The following is a 17,961-nucleotide window of genomic DNA, read 5'->3' as shown; positions in this document are numbered from 1 at the left end:
TTTCTGCCATGTGAAGACACAGCAAGAAGCCAGAAAGAGTTCTGGCCCTCACCAGAACCCAACCTTGCTGGCACCCGATCTTGGACTTCCAGCCTCCAGAACTGTGAGAAATAAATGTTTATTGTTTAAGCCACCCAGTCTGTGGTATTCTTTTAAGCAGCTGAAACTAATACACCCTACCTTTCTTCATGTCCACTCTAATCTAGCTCTGTAATCTTTCTGAGTACCCTCTTAACTGGTTTCCTAACTTGCAGCCTTGCTCTTCTCTAATTTGATTTCCATGGTATAGCCAGAGTAATCTTTCTAACATATAAATCTGATTTTTTTCCCTCCAGTTTCCTTCAAAACTTTGCACTATACTTTAGGTAAGATCCAAACTCCTTACTGAGGCTGACAGGGTCCCATATGATCTAGTCCTTGCCTGTCTATTGGATTTCGGCCTTTAAGATACTCTTTTACTTACATACTGTATGTTGAGCTCCCTTCATTTCTTACAGTGCTTGTGTTTTCGTCCATGTCTGAGAATTCGCACAGAAATGCTATTCTCTTTGCTTCTTTACTCGCCTTTTGCCCTAGCTTGATCCTTCTGCATTCTGTAGGTTTGTGTTAGTTCTGTAAATTCTTCCCTGATTTCCTTGCTGTGACTCCCAGAGCATTCTTGTTTAATTATCTGCTGGCTTCTGTTAGGATAAGGATGTCTTGTTTCTGTTGACTCTTTACCATCCTAGCACCAGTTGTTAGCATATAAGACGCTCATTAATTATCAGCCGAACTAATGAACATTTAGCTACTTAGTTTTCTGTCTTGTTGATAGGCCAACATTTCCCTCATAGTTCTTTTACAGTTGATCACTTAACTTGTTTCTACTATTTGCTGTGATTTAAAAAATGAACTATTTTAGCATATAGTTTGCTTCTGTTAATTTCTTCTTTTGGACAAGTTATTAAGAAGTGGAAGAGCTAGGTCGAAGGGTTTAGATTTTTTTAATGCTTCTTGCTGTGTTTTTTTCCAACATGAGTTGTATGAGTTTATACACCACCACCAATGGATTTCTGTACCAGTTTTGTAACAGCTTTATTGAGATACAATTCATATGTCATACAGTTTACAGTGTATTGACTTTTAGTGTATTGACAGAGTAGTGCATCCATCACTACAGTGAATTTTAGAACACTTTTACTATCCCCAAAAGGTCCCATGTACCTCTTAGTTGTCACTCCCCAAAACCCTCATTCCAACCGCCCTATGCAATCACTAATCTACTTTCTGTCTCTGTAGATGTACCTATTTTGGACATTTCATGTAAATGCAACAGTATGTGGTCCTTTGTGACTGGCTTCTTACACTTAATGTGATGTTTTCAAGGTTCATCCATGTTGTAGCGTTATCAGTATTTCTTCTTATTGCCAAATAGTATTCCATTTATGGATAATACCACATTTTTCTGTTGATCAGTTGATGGATATTTGGGTTGTTTCTACCTTTTGACTATTATGAATAATGCTATGAAAATGTATATGCAAATTTTTGTGTGGACACTTTAATTTCTCTTGGGTGTATAACAAGAATTAGAATTGCTGAATCATATAGTTAACTCTGTTTAACCATTTGAGGAACTGCTAGACTGTTTTCCAAAGCAGCTGCATCATTTTACGTTTCCACTAGCAGTGTTCGAGGGCTCCAACTTTTTCACATCCTCATCAACACTTATTTGTCTTTTTGATTATAGCCATCCTAGTGAATGTAAACTGGTATCTTGTTGTGGTTTTGATGTGTATTTTCTTGATGACTCAAATGTCTTTTCATGTGCTTATTGATCACTTATATATCTTCCTTGGAGAGATGTCTATTCAGATCCTTTGCCTATGTTTTAATTAGGTTACTTATGTTTGTATTATTGAGTTGTAATAGTTTACCAGTTTTATCTTTGTCACTATTTCGTGTTAAGTATTTAAGCACTTGTAACTGTGTGTTTTCTATTGCTGCATAACCAACAGCTACAAATTTAGCAGCTTTAACCATCACCCATTTATTGGCATCCCAGTTCTGTAGGTCAGAGCTAGAGGCATGGCTCAGCAGGGCTTCTCTGTTTAGCTAGAGAAGCTCTGAATCTGACTTCCTCTTCTGCAACCAGCCAGAGAAAACTGTGTGTATAGGGCTCATGTGATTAGATTAGGATCGCCTGGCTAATCTTACTTTAAAGCTAACTGTGCTGTCTATAGCATAACAAAAATCATGGGAGTGATCATCCTATCACATTCACAGGTTCTGGATGTTAGGGCATGGAATCTTGAGGACAACTTTTAGAATTATGCCTGCCACAACTGTTTTAGTAGTTATTAAATGATACCTCAAGGTTTCTTTTATTTGCGTCTTTGGTTACCATTTCCCATGTGTTTATTTTCTTTTTATATCAGGCTTTATGAGATTGCAAAGAACAGAGATGTGTCCAGGTTACCTTGGATGATCAGGGTTTATTTCAAAGTATATCCATACCTTGTGGAGAACAGAAGTTTTGCAGTGGCTGAATAGTGAAGCACAGATGTCTTTTACTCCCTCTTCTGGTGACTCTCTTATACTGGTGATGCAGTTTATCACGTCATTGATTCTGTTGCCTATATTCTCTTCCCACAGCTGTATAAAGCTTTGGCTTATTGGTGACCTGTCTTGTTGCTTCTTAGGCAGTAGGTGAACACGTGCACTTAAGAGTCACTCAGTCTCTGTTTGAATTCCAGCTTTGCTATCTTTAGCTAGCTGACTCAACTTCAAACTAAAAAAGACACTTATTTTTCTAGATTTTTTTTGAGTATTTGTGGGATAACATATCTAGAACCTAACATAATCATACTTGTACAATAAATAGTAGATAATATGTTTTCTGTTTTGTTGTTCCTAACCTCGTTTCTAAACGCAGAAAAGAAATGGTTTGAGCGGGTCATTTATCAAGTAGTATCAGGGTGTGTCCCTTTGGGGCAGAGTTCTTAAACTAGACCACTTCAGAGATCAGATACTGACCTTTGGTAAAACCTCCTACGCTAGGGGTTTTGGGCAGTTTTGAAGCATAGTGCCCGAAGTATAAGGAACCATATAAGGAATTGCTTTCTGAGAATGTTAGAGGTTTAAAAAAGTCATAATGTATATTTCCATTGATGTGAATTGAGCAGTTATCTTTTGATTCATCTATCTAGTTGATATCTTGGTATTTTTTTCTTAGAAATTTGACAGGCTTGTTACATTATTATTAGCAGTTAAACTCTTTGCTCATTTGATGCAAGTTTTTTTTCTAATTTTTCAAATGTCTTATTTAGTTATATAAATCATATTTTATCTGGTTTTACCTTATTTTTTCATTAAGATTAGATTTTGAATTTCAAAAAAATGTCTTTTAGCCTCTGTCACAATGATTATGTGATTTTTCTTGCTTAACCTATAAACTTAGTGTTAGTCATCAGTTTTTTAAAAAATATGACACTGCGTTACTGAGATAATTCTTCTTTAGTCATGGTATATTTTTAATGATAGTGAATAATTTATGATTTTTCTGAGTTGGTAAGTGAGCTTCATTTCTTTTAAGGTATCAGATTTAGAATTGGTCTCATTTTCTTACGGACAGAATTGGTAATAGATTTTTAAATGTGTGTGACTTCCTGCTGGTTCAGTCAGTACAACTAGATTTTAATTGTATAGCTCTGTGGTAATGAAACGTAAAATTTTATTGTAGGCCATGTACTTGATCAAATTCTTGGAGATGGTGGACTTGTAGAAAACTTTATAAATAACTGGGTCTTCTTTCTTCCAAGGTGTCCTTTGTGTGGCAGATCGGTGTCATGGCTTACGTGAACTGGCCCTGAATTACCACTTGCTAAGCGATGAGTTGCTGCTTGCTCTATCTTCTGAAAAACACGTTCGATTAGAACATTTGCGCATTGACGTGGTCAGTGAGAATCCTGGACAGACACACTTCCATGCTATTCAGAAGAGCAGCTGGGATGCTTTCATCAGACATTCACCCAAAGTGAACTTAGTAATGTATTTTTTTTTATATGAAGAGGAGTTTGATCCGTTCTTTCGGTATGAAATACCTGCCACCCATCTTTACTTTGGGAGATCGGTAAGCAAAGATGTGCTTGGCCGTGTGGGAATGACATGTCCTAGACTAGTTGAGCTAGTAGTGTGTGCTAATGGATTACGGCCGCTTGATGAAGAGTTAATTCGCATTGCAGAGCGTTGCAAAAATCTGTCGGCTGTCGGACTAGGGGAATGCGAAGTCTCATGCAGTGCCTTTGTTGAGTTTGTGAAGATGTGTGGTGGCCGCCTGTCTCAATTATCCATTATGGAAGAAGTATTAATTCCTGACCAAAAGTATAGTTTGGAGCAGATTCACTGGGAAGTGTCTAAGCATCTTGGTAGAGTGTGGTTTCCAGACATGATGCCCACTTGGTAAAGACCAGATGACACAGGGCATGATGAATAATAGCACCTTAATTTTAAGCATATTATATTATAATAAAAGTTTATTTCCTGTAGGTCTGATATAATTCTACTATTTTGTGGCACAGAAATTTGATATCTTCATTGAGTATATAAGGATTGTTTTTTGGAAGACTCATGGACCAGTTTTGGTCAGAAAAGTTCATGTACTTCTTTAGCCTAATAGCAGTTAAATCTCAAAAAATTAAAAAAGTGATTCAGATCTGAAAGTAATAAAGATTAAGCATTTTACAGTCTGAAGGAAACAAAACATATATATTGTAATATCTAATAAGTGAGTACTAATAGGTTTTCCAAAATGTTATGTTCTCTATGCATTTTTAAAAAATGTAAACTTGACATTTTAGGGTCTTCAGTTATACATACACCTGTTCTAAGGTGTTTAATATAGCTCAGGAAAGTGAGCATTTTGTGAGAAAAATGTAGGATGTATTGTATCTAATGAAAAAGTTTGGTTCAATGTTCTAAAATGTTACAAAGCTGTTTAAAGAAGTATATACAGTTAATTGGAACACTTAGAAAAACAGATAAATGTCACACAGTGGTTATTGTAGAAAGATAATAAATAGAGCCAAGATTAAATTAAAAGAAAATGAGTGGAATAAAAGGGAGGCAGTGTTTAGCTTTGTATGAACTTTTAGGATTGCTCTATAATCTGCTAAAGTATATAAATTCTTTTCTGTGATACATTACTATGTATGTGGCACTTGGGGCATCATATGTAAAGTAAGGAATGCTTTTACTAGTTCTTCTTGGGTTTATCTTTGTTTAAACTAGTTTTGAAGTATTACACAATAATTTAAATGAGAAGTTTTATCTATTTTAAAAAGCCAAATTGAAATAATTAAAGGTAGAACTTTAAAATGTTTATAAATTGTTTCCATGAAAGAATATTAGTCTCCAGTGAATTTTAGTGATGGCTTCTTTTTACATTTTGGAACTATATAGTTATGTAAGTAGAATTTTCAAAAATCATAAAACACCAATGTACAGTTCAGCATAAACAGTAAATTTAAAAGAGCATATATTTAAGTTAATAATCATATTTTTGAGTAAATATTGCTCAGTGGACTGGAAAATTTTAATAGAAAAATGTCTGCAGTTTTGTGATAGTTAATCTGGTTAAACTGATATTTTATATTATTTAAGTTAGGCAGCATTTTTATTACTTTCATATGAATAAAGGTAATCCGTACATTGTAGAAACTGTAAAGATATTAAGTTTGGGGCTATATTTAGGTTTTTTTAGATATTATATGAACTTGATTCTGAGCACTAGTGCTAGTAGATATTACCCTCCTAAGGGAAATTAGAAGTGATTTACCCCCAGTGGGATGTATTAGTGCTTGAAACTTAGAAAGCATCTTGGTAGATATGGAAGCTAACAGTCTTACGGATCTAATCTATTTTTAAAATACATTACCTTCCTAAGAATCAAGTAAAAAGGTGATTTTCTGCATAATTTATGCTTTCAAAAGTGATGGTATTCTGAGCGCATATAAATGAGAAGAAAAAAGGCTGGTTCAGACATGGAAATCAAAAGCAATTATTGTAATATTCCTCCCTCTTATAAACAGTGAAAAACTTTGTACAAGAAATACCTGTTAGTGGATGAAGCTTTTTTCTTTGAACAACTTTGGAAAATGGATTTGACAGTATGTAATCAGTTCTACTAACCAAAGCTTTATTTGGAAATTTACTTTCTGTACAAATTGAATTATATAATGCTTGAAAAACTTCAAGTCACTTCTTAAGCAAAATGCATAGCACTTGTTTATACTGTAAAGTATATGTTAAATGCTTTTATCAGTTTTAGAATAAAGATAGTTATAAATGCTGTTGTATTATTTTTTAAAACTACCCTAGCAAATGTACTTATTTGATTTTAAAACAAGTTAAACTTACAGATTTATAGTTTCAAATCCATATCTGATGGATGTAATGTTTAATATTAAATACTTATGATAGAGTGGTTTTTTTGAGATACAAGATTAGACATTTAGAATAAGAATTTAAAAAACAGATTGTTTAGGAATGGAATTCTTAGGATCCTTGAAACCAGCTAGCATTTTTAGAGAGAAACACCTTTATATAAATCCATACAATCAGAATAGTTTTTAAACTACTGAAATTATTTTCCATCTCCAGCTTCCATAAAATAACTTCAGTTTACCTTGGTAATGTTAATCTGGGCTATTTTATTAACAATATTATCAGTAAAAAGGCATGACTAAAGATTAAGTCAATTTATTGCAATCAAAGGAGAATTTTTTATATTTATGGAAAAGCTTAGAAGGCAAGGGTTGGTATGAAGAAGGCTCAGGCCTGAACTAGGTCCTTTAATAAGCTGTAATCTCTACCCCATACACAGTTGGGCACAATCTTTGCACAAATTCCAGCTCAGTTTATCTGTGGGGCTGGTTTTTAAATGTTACCAAGCAGCCAGAAAAATTTTACCTACTTGGTGATACCCAACTTTCCTTTAAAAAAAAGGACATATCATATGATATATAAAAACACAAAGCCTTTTACTCCAAAGTGAATTAAGAGCTTATCCTTAGAATAATCAGTCCAGTAAAAGAATATATGATTAACATGCTATCTTGTTTTAAATAGGGGAGAGAAAATGTAGAAGGTTTAAGAAGCAGGATGCTATTTGGACAATAAAAGGTAAACACGAGGAAGATGCTGGAAACAAACTTTGGCCAACTCATTTGCTGTGAGGGGAAAAGCGTGTGTGGGATTTGGGAACGTTGCTGTTTTTGTAACATACCAACAATTTCTTCTAAAAAAAAAAAAGGTCGTCTTCTTAAAGGAAATAGTCTTAGGGAATTCGTTAAGTGCCACCAGAGCAGATTATAAAACTGGATGAGACTTCTTAAGATTTTTTTTTTTTTTTTTGCTGTACGTGGGCCTCTCGCTGTTGTGGCCTCTCCCGTTGCGGAGCACAGGCTCCGGACGCGCAGGCCCAGCGGCCATGGTTCACGGGTCCAGCCGCTCCGCGGCATGTGGAATCTTCCCGGACCGGGGCACGAACCGGTATCTCCCGCATCGGCAGGCTGACCCCCAACTACTGCGCCACCAGGGAAGCCCAACTTCATAAGATTTTAAATTTTTATTTATTTTTCTGATTTCTAATAAGGAGCCAGTATTGATTGAGGGTTCCAAATATTTACAGTTTGAGTTATTTTCACCTTTTGCCTAATTTTCCTGTACCTACAACTGATGACACACTGTGGGTATACTTACCTAATATGGAGCCAGAATTAATAAGTTATTAATAAGATTATTCTAAAGCCCTAATATAACTTAGACTTCAACTAATGGTTTCTTGTAGAGGAAATTTTATACCTTTACAACTTAACGAGAAAAACAGAAATCACATTTAAGTTAGTTATATAGAAGTTCAAAGGACAGCAAAATTTAATTGGCAAATTCCTGCCTGGCTTGTGTTTTGGTTTTCCAGCTACCATTTTAAAAGCTTTTTCCTGAATCATCTCTGCTTCAAAGCCCTACCTCAACTTGTTGACAGGTTTGATAAATTCTTAAGAAGTACTTACTTATATGAATGCTACACACTCTGTTATAGTATCCTGAGTCTGTATGTCAAATTCTCAGTAGACTTTCTTCACTTATCAGTATTCTTAGGAACAGTGGAAAATCATGAATGCTTTTTAATGTAACTAGTAGATTCTTGCTTTAATATTCAAGTTCCATGTACGGATGTCCTCATTTGTTGTTGCCGTGGAACCAAGTTCTGTGATTTACAGTTAATACAAACTTGGCATAGGAGTTTCTGCTTGTTACCCCAATGCAGTTCTGGAAATCCAAAACACTTTTTCCAGAGCAATTTTCCTGAGAATCCGTAGAGGTTGACATTGCCCGATTTTAGCCACTAGATGGTGCTAGTGCAAAGATCCAAGTTTTCTTGTGACATATTCCGAAGACAACAGTAGGTTAAAGAGGCTAAAGTAATCAGGAATGTTTGGCGCTATTAACATGAGTAGACAAGGCTGAACTGTAGGCAGTGAAAGCCAGTTCTCCCTGTGCTCGAGGGTGAGACATCCTCTGTGCAGCAGGCATCATCATAATGGTGCAGCGCTTACGCTATCTGTGCTGAAGGGCTGGGTTTTTATTTTTAGACTGCGTTTTAGTGCCTGTAGTTTTGAAGACAATAATGAATTCCTAGACAAATGAAATAAAAGCAAAGTACAAGCCCCCGGTTTTTTTTTAAATTAGATTCAACAGAAACAAAATTAGTCCAACAAGTTGCTTTAACAGTTCCTCCTCACAGACCAGAACATATGCGTGTTAGTAACTTATGGTCCAGGCACTGGTCTGATGCAACGCTGAAAAACCTGCTTGATGGTGCATCCCAGTCAGTCAGCAGAACTTGGTTCAGAATGAAGCTCCATTACCACTAGGTGGGTAGCTGTGGAAAGGTCACGTAACCTTTCTAAGTCTCAGTTTACTCATTTGAATCACGTAGAGTACCTACGCTTAAGCTTTTTATGAGAACTCAATGTACTAACCTCTTAGGAGGCACTCAAATGTGGGCAGAAACTGGATAGAATTGGTACATTTACATATTAAATACAGATAGTTTTCTCTGATCTCTGCCTCATCATTTTCCTGACTGGTAGGTATTTTTTCCATGAATAGAAACAAGGTGTTCAGTTATCAGACACTTAAAGGACCTTGAAACCTTGTTTGGTGGCCCTAATGGAAGCATGGCTACTTGGAGATCCTTGACAAAAACCTGCCCTCTCTCTGGGAAGTGTACCTTCTTCCACTGCTGGCAGCTTTAAGTGGGCGGCGGAGGGACTGTGAAGCAGTGAAGGAGTTAGTTAAAGGGTACCTGTTCACCCAGATGTACCTGCAGTCAGATACTTCCATGTTCCATGTGTGTGAAGAACCACAGAAGCACTATGCTGCCAGCTCAAAGTCTAGGTGATTATTACAAAACCAGGAAAGGGTGGCATGTAAACCACATTAGGCAAGATCAATGCAGTTTGTTCTTTGATCAATCGTTATAGTTACTACTTACTGTGATAACTTACTAGGCCAAACTATACATGGCTTCAGTCTTTACGACAGTCATGACAGATGAATCATTTTCGAGATAAGGAAACTAAGGTTTGGAAATGATAAGTTGCTTAAATCACAAAATACCAGTTACTGGCTAGTTCTAAAATGCTAGCCAGAAATGTGTGCTCTTTATCACTGATTTTACCACATCTGGAAGCATGACCACTCTAGCTGTGGTGTCCAAATTACTTTTTTTTTTTTTTTGCGGTACATGGGCCTCTCACTGTTGTGGCCTCTCCCATTGCGGAGCACAGGCTCCGGACGCGCAGGGTCAGCGGCCACGGCTCACGGTCCCAGCCGCTCCATGGCATGTGGGGTCCTCCCGGACCGGGGCACGAACCCGTGTCCCCTGCATCAGCAGGCGGACTCTCAACCACTGCGCCACCAGGGAAGCCCCCAAATTACTCGTTAAGTGAATAGAAGGAAATCAAACTACTAGGACTAGCTGTATAAGTTACAAAGGCTGTAAAGTCAGTCAAAACTACCAGAAAGTACCTAAATGAAAAAGTGTAACTACCATATCTGCAAAAAGTAGCTCCCACCATGACAAAGTCACTGACAGTATTTTTAAAGTTTTGGCACAGCATATCCACAATTTCACATTCTGAGTCCAAAGATCCTGTATATCTGATGATATGATATAATTCTCCATATTAACAAAGCCTTGGAGATTGAAATCAAGATCACCTAATGGTTTCAACTTTGGCCAACACAATAAGCGTTTTCATCTTCTTTCCAAAAAAATTCCCGAGATATTATTATGCAGCAATTCTGCCCCTGTATATTTTACCTTTCTGTCCCAAGGAAGAAAGGCCTAAGAAATCCACACATGTAAAACCACTCCCTGAAAAACTGATGTGCTAGTAGAAAAAAAAAGCAGTAGAATTAAGGTTTTATAAACCAGAGAGTGTTCTGTTTCTGTTAGGTAAAGGGATTTCTTCATATGTTATTTTAATAAAAGGGAATTTCATAGGTAAAAACCAATATTCAAAATTATAAAACAAATAGAACTGTCTGTGTATAATCACGGCATCAAAAATTTGCAAGAAACTCAAAAGAAACTCTTTAGTTGACAAATGTGGTTTGAAAGGGTAATAAAATCTTTTTATGGCTAAAGCAAGAGTCTTGTTTCCTGTTGGCCCAAAAACAGATGTTTCATTTCCCAAGTAAGTAGGTTCTCCACTGTAAAGAAATATTCTTGTATAGTTGGTTTCTGTCTTCTTGAAGTCCGCTCCAAGTTCAGCCAACTTCTTATACATCCTTAACACAAATTTGGAACAGTCGTAGGATTCAAACCACGTCTCTGCCCCTTCTTCTGGGCTGGCTTGGACAGTCCATGTCTCATAATAAATCCCTGTTTCATTGTCCTGTTTTACCCACTTTGCCATTTTGTTAAATATGTCTCCTAGTTAAAAACAAACGAACAAAAAAAACAAAGAACAACACTATGTGAACATCAAAGCTAATCATGTTAGTTTTAAGTAAAATGCTCTAACCAGATCAAGGCCATGACTACATGATTAAACAACAGTTTTTGAATTTCCAAACCTGCATCTCACAAAAGGAATCCAAGCTCAGCCAATTTCTGTTCCATTTTTCAAGGCACAAGGTATTTCTGAACTCAACAGTAGATATAATAGGTATATAAAGAGGAGTCTTACATACAAATTCTATAATCATTTAAGCTACAGTCAGAAGCTAATTGTACATGTGCCAAAGCCCTCTTTCTCTACTCCACTCAACAGATCTTGGATTCAGAGGCAAAAGAGAAAAAAGAAGCAAGGGAAAAATTGTGGAAGAGGAAAAAGTGAATGAGGCAAAGACAGTGTAAGAAGAACTGAGGAGGGTGAAACAAAGCTTTTCTGTGCAAAGCAAGGTATGAATGGCTGCCCTGAGGAACAGCTACTTGAGAAGGAAGCACCGTGCCCCATTCACCCTGAATATCTGCTATCTCCCTTTGCTCCCTGTACTGTGGCTACTGCTTACAACCTTTCTACCCACTACACAAATTCTTCCAGTGAATCAACTAAACTGGAAATGTTTTTGACCAAGTTCATGGATTATACAGACTCCAGGATGGCTAACACTCTCTCTTACCACCTTGTACCAGACCAGAGGAATCTCTCCAAATATTAACAAAATACTCTGCATGGTTGCAACCACATCTGGGCCTAAAACAGCATGGCCCCAACATTTCACTTTGTCACTGTGTGTGAATCTTTCTTAGGTTATTCCAACTTGAGTCCATAAAATCAATATTTCAAGCCCTACAGAATGAACAGAGTGGCTGCTTTTATCAATTGTATGGTATTAAAATGGTGAAATAATATAAATCCTGTTTTCTTAGAGCTGGGGATACTGTTCTTAGTGTTCTTCAACTTTGAAAAGCCAGTGCTTGTAATGAAGAGAAAGAACGCTTCAAAACCCTACTCTGTAATGTGAAGAAAGGTCAACGAACAGGATTAATCACAAGGCAGATGGATAACTTACAAGACTTAAGTACCAGCATATTGCAAACTCTTCTACAGAAAATAGTGATCACACTTGTTCATATGATCATACTTTGATGTCAGAAGGAAGATTTTGTGGATAATGAGGTAGGTGGAAATGGAGAAAGGAGAGATGTGAACTGGCCTGGAATGAAAGAAGGATAGCTATTTACCACACTGAGCATTGCTAAAAGAGAAATGGACTTTCATATTGTTGGATGGTTTGGGGCACATCAATTAGAAAATAGGAAGAAAGATAGAAAACAGCATGATATATAGTTAAAAGATTCCCAGATTACATTTAAAAGACACAATTCTGCAAATCAAAACCACAATGAGATATTACCTCACACCTGTCATTATGGCCATCATCAAAAAGACACCAAATAACAAGTGTTGTTGAGGGTGTGGAGAAAAGGGAACCCTCATGCACTATTGATGGGAATGTAAATTGGTGCAGCCACTATGGAGAACAGTATGGAGGTTCCTCAAAAAATTAAACATAGAACTACCATATGATCCAGCAATTCCACTCCTGGGCATTTATCCAAAGGAAGAGAAAACACTAACTTGAAAAGATATAAGCACGCCTAAGTTTCCTGCAGCATTATTTACAATAGCCAAGACATGGAAATAACCCAAGTTTCCATCGAGGGATGAATGAATAAGGAAAATGTGGCATGTACATACAATGGAATATTATTCAGCCATAAAAAAGAATGATATCTTGCCATTTGTGACAACATGGATGGACCTAGAGGATATTATGTTTAGTAAGTCAGACAGAGAAAGGCAAATTACCATATGATTTCATATGGTATGCAGAATCTAAAAAATAAAACAAATGAACAAACAAAACAGAAACAGACCCACAGATACAGAGAACAAACTGGTGGTCACCTCTAAAATAGAGATTTACCTCTATTATTTTATTTAGAAAGTCCAACTTAATTGTACAGCTTTATATCATTTATTTTTATTATGAAAATAGAAAAGATAATCTGTAAATAAGGTGAAGTTTTGCATGAGTAATAGTTTGGATCAAAGGTTAGTGATTCCAGAAGTATATTTTATAAGTTGACCTCTGACGAGTAGACCATTACTGAGAAGCCTCAATGAAAGTAATTTCTGTCATTTTTGGATATTGATACAATCATCAAATGCTGCCATATTTTTGAAACTTACCTGATATGGTTGCTACTAGAACTAACGTCCCATTTTCCTTCCAGTGAATATCATCAATTCCTTCAAAAAAGCAGGCAGCTCCTTGATTACACCAGAAAGGGGCATTCATTTCAGGTCGGAGATGGGGAAATGTGCAGTTTCCAAGCTGGAAAAGTTCATACCATTCCATTGTGTAGTTCTTTCCAGTTAAAGTACTCCTGAATCCAATGGCATCGTGCATAATTTTCTGTGTAAAGATCATACATGTATCAAAGCATCTGTGACATAACCACTGGTTCAGGAGCCAGATGGGAGAAAGTGCGATACCACAACTGCATATAGAGTAGACCAGTTATTCGCCTTCCCTGTTGCTATTCTCACGTTGAGGAGCCTCCATGCCCCAGACTCAGGAAGGAAGTCTGTGTACCTCTCAGGTGATGAGAGGCTTAAATGGTGAGCTAACCTAGGAAAAGTGTGCACAATAGGAACTGGATATGAAGAAGTGATTCCCACCTGCCTTGCCCCTTGCTCGGGGCCTCCTCCTTTCCTTCTTTCCAGGATCTGGGTACAGGAATTGCGTTTGGATTCATAATATTAAAATGGATTAAAGCAATTGCATTGATTATTGTCAGGCTCATAAAACCTGATTTTTTTTGGACTACTTATTTAAAATTCGCTAAGAGGAACACCAATAAACATAATCTAAAACTAGTGACTGAATAGAGATTATTCCCTCAAATCCACTTAATCAAATCACTTAATTAACCAGCTATAAGATCAAGATGCAGCCTTACCAAGTGTCCCAGGAGGTCTCCATATTTAAATTCCCACACTGGGGCTTGTAATCGAAAGACTTCAATGACATCATCATCCTTCATCACTGGGATAGGGGAGCCAGTGGGACAGAAAGTGTATTTAGCTTGACAGTAAGGATCTGGTTCTGGACGGAAGGAAAAGCGTCTGACAAAGAAAAAAAATCATCAACTTAGATTCTAATAGGAATTTGGTTCTCGCACATTGTAGAATCCAGATTTTAATTTCACTGTCAATCACATTTTTAGAAAAAACACCCAAAACTCAGCCATAGTGTATAAATATACATTTTATAAGTTATCCTGTGAACAAACTCCAATGATGTCTTTAATAGCAAATGATACATTGAAAGCCCTGATAATTGCATGCTTCCTGGTTCCCCGCTCCCATTGTGAGAATTCTGAAGACAGGGACCACATGTGAAAATGTTTATAGCCCCACATCTTATTTAGTAGACAGATATTTACTGAATAAAGGAATAGCTTTCAAATGATATTGAACTTCCCAAACAATCCATATGTTAAGATTATTCAAAGATAATCATAATTAAATAGAACACATTTTCTATTTTCTTGAGGATTAGCCGACATCCCCTTCAACCAATATTACTGAGGATCTACAACTATACTAGAAAGGAGGGAAACAAAAGTTAAAATGCTGTTCCTCCCCTCCAGGAGCTCTGGGGGAGGGCTGCTAAGACATTAAACAAGCGATGAAGCGCAGCATGGTGAGTGCTTACAAAGAAATAAATACACAAAGTCCTGAGGGTGCAAAAGAGGGAGAAATCATTTTTACCTGCTGCGGGATGGCTGGGGGTAAGGAGGCAAAGGAAGAGATGAAGGCCTAGCCTAGGTTTTTAAAATACTTTAGGAAGTCAGTACGGAAAAGGAAACAAAACACTAAATACTCTAAGACAAGCATGACACGCTGGAAGAGTCTCAAGTGGGTAAGGAAGACTGGAGTTCAGGCTTCAAGGCAGCAGCGGTGAGAGGAGAGGGAGGCAGGGACTGTCACTTCGCCCTAATTCAGGTGCACCTCGGAGACAGCGTGGGTCGCTTCCAGACCACCACGATACGTCGGATGACGCTGTAAAGGGAAGGGAGTCACCCGAGCTTTTTAGTTTCCCAGTGCATATAAAAGTTATGTTTACAACATACCGTGGTCTATTCAGCGTGCAATAGTATTATGTCTTTAAAAACCCAACATATTGTATGTACCTCAATTAAAAAATACTTTACTGCTAAAAAATGCTAACTACCATCTGACCACACAAGGTTGCCACAAATCTTCAGTTGGTAAAAAATGCGGTATCTGAGAAGTGCAATAAAACGAGAGGTATGTCTGGACAATGTGAAGGACACCCTCTAGAGTGCCACAGCTGGGGAGGGCTGAGCCCGGGAGGGAGATCAATGAAAGGATCTGAAGTAGCAGACGTGATATAACTGAATTTGCTCTAAATAAGCCTCACTTTATGAATTAGAAAAGGGCGGGGAGAAAGGCCAAATTAAGGCTGAGAGGTCAGTGAGGAGCTCAGGGCAATAATACAAGAGAGAAAGCAGCCTGAGAAGGCCAAGGCAGTAGGACCGGGGAGCGGGGACTGTGGTGATTTCAGATCAGCAGACACTCACTACACACCTTCCACTGGAGAGAAAGATGAAAGAGAAATCAGCTTCCTCTATCTAGCCTCTAAGAATCCTAGATTCCCTCAGGTTCTAGCCCAATCTATTGCTTTACAGTCCTAACACATCAACAAAAATGTCTATTCTAATTTAAAGAGTTAAAATCTTGATTTAGGGAGTTCCCTGGTGGTCTAGTGGTTAGGATTCGGTGCTTGCACTGCCTTGGCCTGGGTTCAATCCCTGGTCAGGGAACTAAGATCCCGCAAGCCCTGCGGTACAGCCAAAAAAAAAACTTTATTTAGACAAAAATATTGACAACCTCTCCTAAAAGCTTACGAGTCTTGGATATACTTAACTGTTTTATAGGTGCTTACCTGGTTTAAGCAAATGGGCAACTACATATAGGTTTCACTTACCCACAGCAAAATCTATTTTAGGTCAAAGGTAATTTCAAAAGTATGATTTAAGTGTGAACTTAATAAAGTTAAAATTTTATGATGGGGATTAGATGAAGGCATGTACTTAACACTTCAAACTTTTAAAGAAACATAAGAAGTCATAGTCAATATCTTGTCCTTAAATCAAGTAGTTTTGGATTTCCAATCTCTTCCTTGTTTTATTGAATATTAAATTTTTACTTCTTTTGAACATTTTATTAACACTTTCAAGAAAACCAGCTTCAAACTCAAATTTCTCTTTTCATGTATATCAAGCAAAACAAGGAAGTACTGCGAGCCATTTAGTGAGCAGAATACACCAATACTGTATTCAGGTTTGAAAATAGCCGGCTAGCATTTACTAGATTTAATCCCCCCAACAAACCTGAAGTAACTACTGTTCCTACTTTTTGACTCAGGACATGTGGACACTGAGATACTGAGCAACTTTCCCAAGATCACACAGCTAGTGATGGTGGAGCCTGACTTGATCCGCAGTGGTCGGAGCCCAGAACTCACTCGCGACCCCTAGGTTATCCTGTCTCCCAACTCACTATTTCGTCATCCAAAATAGTTGTGCATTTTCAAAAGCTGCTGGCCCTTCTCCTGCCTGATGTTGACACCATGTTTTCTTTCCTTCTCTCTGCTTAGCCATCTCTGACAATTAGGCCATGTAAATACTCTTCTAGTTCAAAGGCTCAAATATGCTTCGCATATCTGCAGTCTCCCTGTCCTCAGCTTATGACCAGCGTCCTACCTCCAGGCTAAAGACAGTGGACAAACGAGGTCGCCAACCGAGGGGGCGAGTGGATTCCCGGGTCGCCGGACTTCTAGTGCTAAAAACGGGAAGTCCCAGGCAAACCCAGGCAAGCTGGGTAAACTGGACACTTGACGCGCAAATGTTATGCACTCAAGATAACTAAATGAGAGGGCATGACACAGTAATAAATGCGATATTAAAGGTCTCCCAAAACTATTCGAAGTGTCAGCGACTTGTATCCGACAGTCACGCGACGAAATAACATTACTCCGTTTTCATCCACGATTCGGGGCAGCCCTGAGTCTAGGTCATCTCGTAAATGGCTCAAGGGTCCCGGGAGGAGGTGACCCCAGGGCGGCGCGCAGCAAACAGCCGCGACTCAACAGCTCTCTACTTCATTCAACGCCGCGCCCTCAGGGTCGCCGAGCGCCGCCCCCGCACAACTGCGCGACCGGGACACAATCCCCTCCCCGACCCCCCCGCCTTTGACCCGCGAACTTCGGCCGCGCGCGCGAACTCCCGCCCCGCCGCGCCCGCGCACTCACTTGTAGGGCACCGGCCACTGGCGCCGGGAGGGGCCGCTCGCCGCCGCCGCTGCCGCCGTCGCCAGCCAGAGCAGCGCGGAGGCCCAGCGCCAAGGCGCGCAGACCGGAGCCGCATCCCCGCCCGCGCACCGCCGCCCCCAGGCCCCCGGACCAGCTCTCCCCGCCTGCGCCATGAGGCGGTTCCCGCTGCTTGCCCCTCCCGCGCCCCACGACGGCGGAGGGCCGGCGAGCCGAGCATGCGTAGAGCCGCGCCCTCAAGCGAATCCGGGACCCGGGCGACTGTCCGCCGGCGGCTCCGCCCCCTGCCCGGCGCGCCCCTCCCGGCGACTCGGTCCTCCTCACGCCGCCCGGAGCCCTAAGGGGCGAGGCGCAGGGTCTCCGCGCGGGCCCGTCTCCTCTCCTGTCCGGTGCCCCGAGCGCGGGCGGCTTCTGGACTTGGCCGACCCGGAAGGCGCTTTGGTCCAGTTCCCCCGAGCAGCCCAAACAGGCCGTGGGCCTTGTTTTTCTCTGACTCTTAATGCCGAGTTCTTTTGGCCTCATGTCTCAGTTTAAAGG

The 17,961-nt window shown here is 39.2% G+C and overlaps 2 protein-coding genes across 3 annotated transcripts in view; one reads left to right on the top strand and one right to left on the bottom strand.

The window, feature by feature from the left end:
* Positions 1 to 12,140, top strand: part of FBXL3 (F-box and leucine rich repeat protein 3) — a 26,003-nt gene extending 13,863 nt beyond the window's left edge. The window contains exons 5-7 of one of the 2 annotated variants that reach the window (XM_082602395.1): positions 3,801 to 4,071; positions 7,108 to 7,161; positions 11,325 to 12,140. In XM_082602395.1, the coding sequence (XP_082458521.1) occupies positions 3,801 to 4,071; positions 7,108 to 7,123 (287 nt within the window). In that variant the 3' untranslated portion in view covers positions 7,124 to 7,161; positions 11,325 to 12,140. Of the gene's footprint in view, positions 1 to 3,800; positions 6,329 to 7,107; positions 7,162 to 11,324 lie in introns of those variants that run through there. The other variant, XM_082602394.1, reaches the window with a different exon arrangement.
* Positions 8,702 to 17,961, bottom strand: CLN5 (CLN5 intracellular trafficking protein). Its single transcript, XM_082602393.1, is given in 5 exon segments — positions 8,702 to 10,984; positions 13,254 to 13,479; positions 14,027 to 14,192; positions 17,407 to 17,579; positions 17,581 to 17,961. Coding segments are annotated over 5 exon segments (1,443 nt in total). The 5' UTR covers positions 17,947 to 17,961; the 3' UTR covers positions 8,702 to 10,472.

Source organism: Mesoplodon mirus, assembly GCF_964341445.2.
Source record: "Mesoplodon mirus genome assembly, chromosome: 17".
In the NCBI taxonomy this organism is placed as follows: domain Eukaryota; kingdom Metazoa; phylum Chordata; class Mammalia; order Artiodactyla; family Ziphiidae; genus Mesoplodon; species Mesoplodon mirus.
This window is presented reverse-complemented; position numbering and strand designations above follow the sequence as displayed.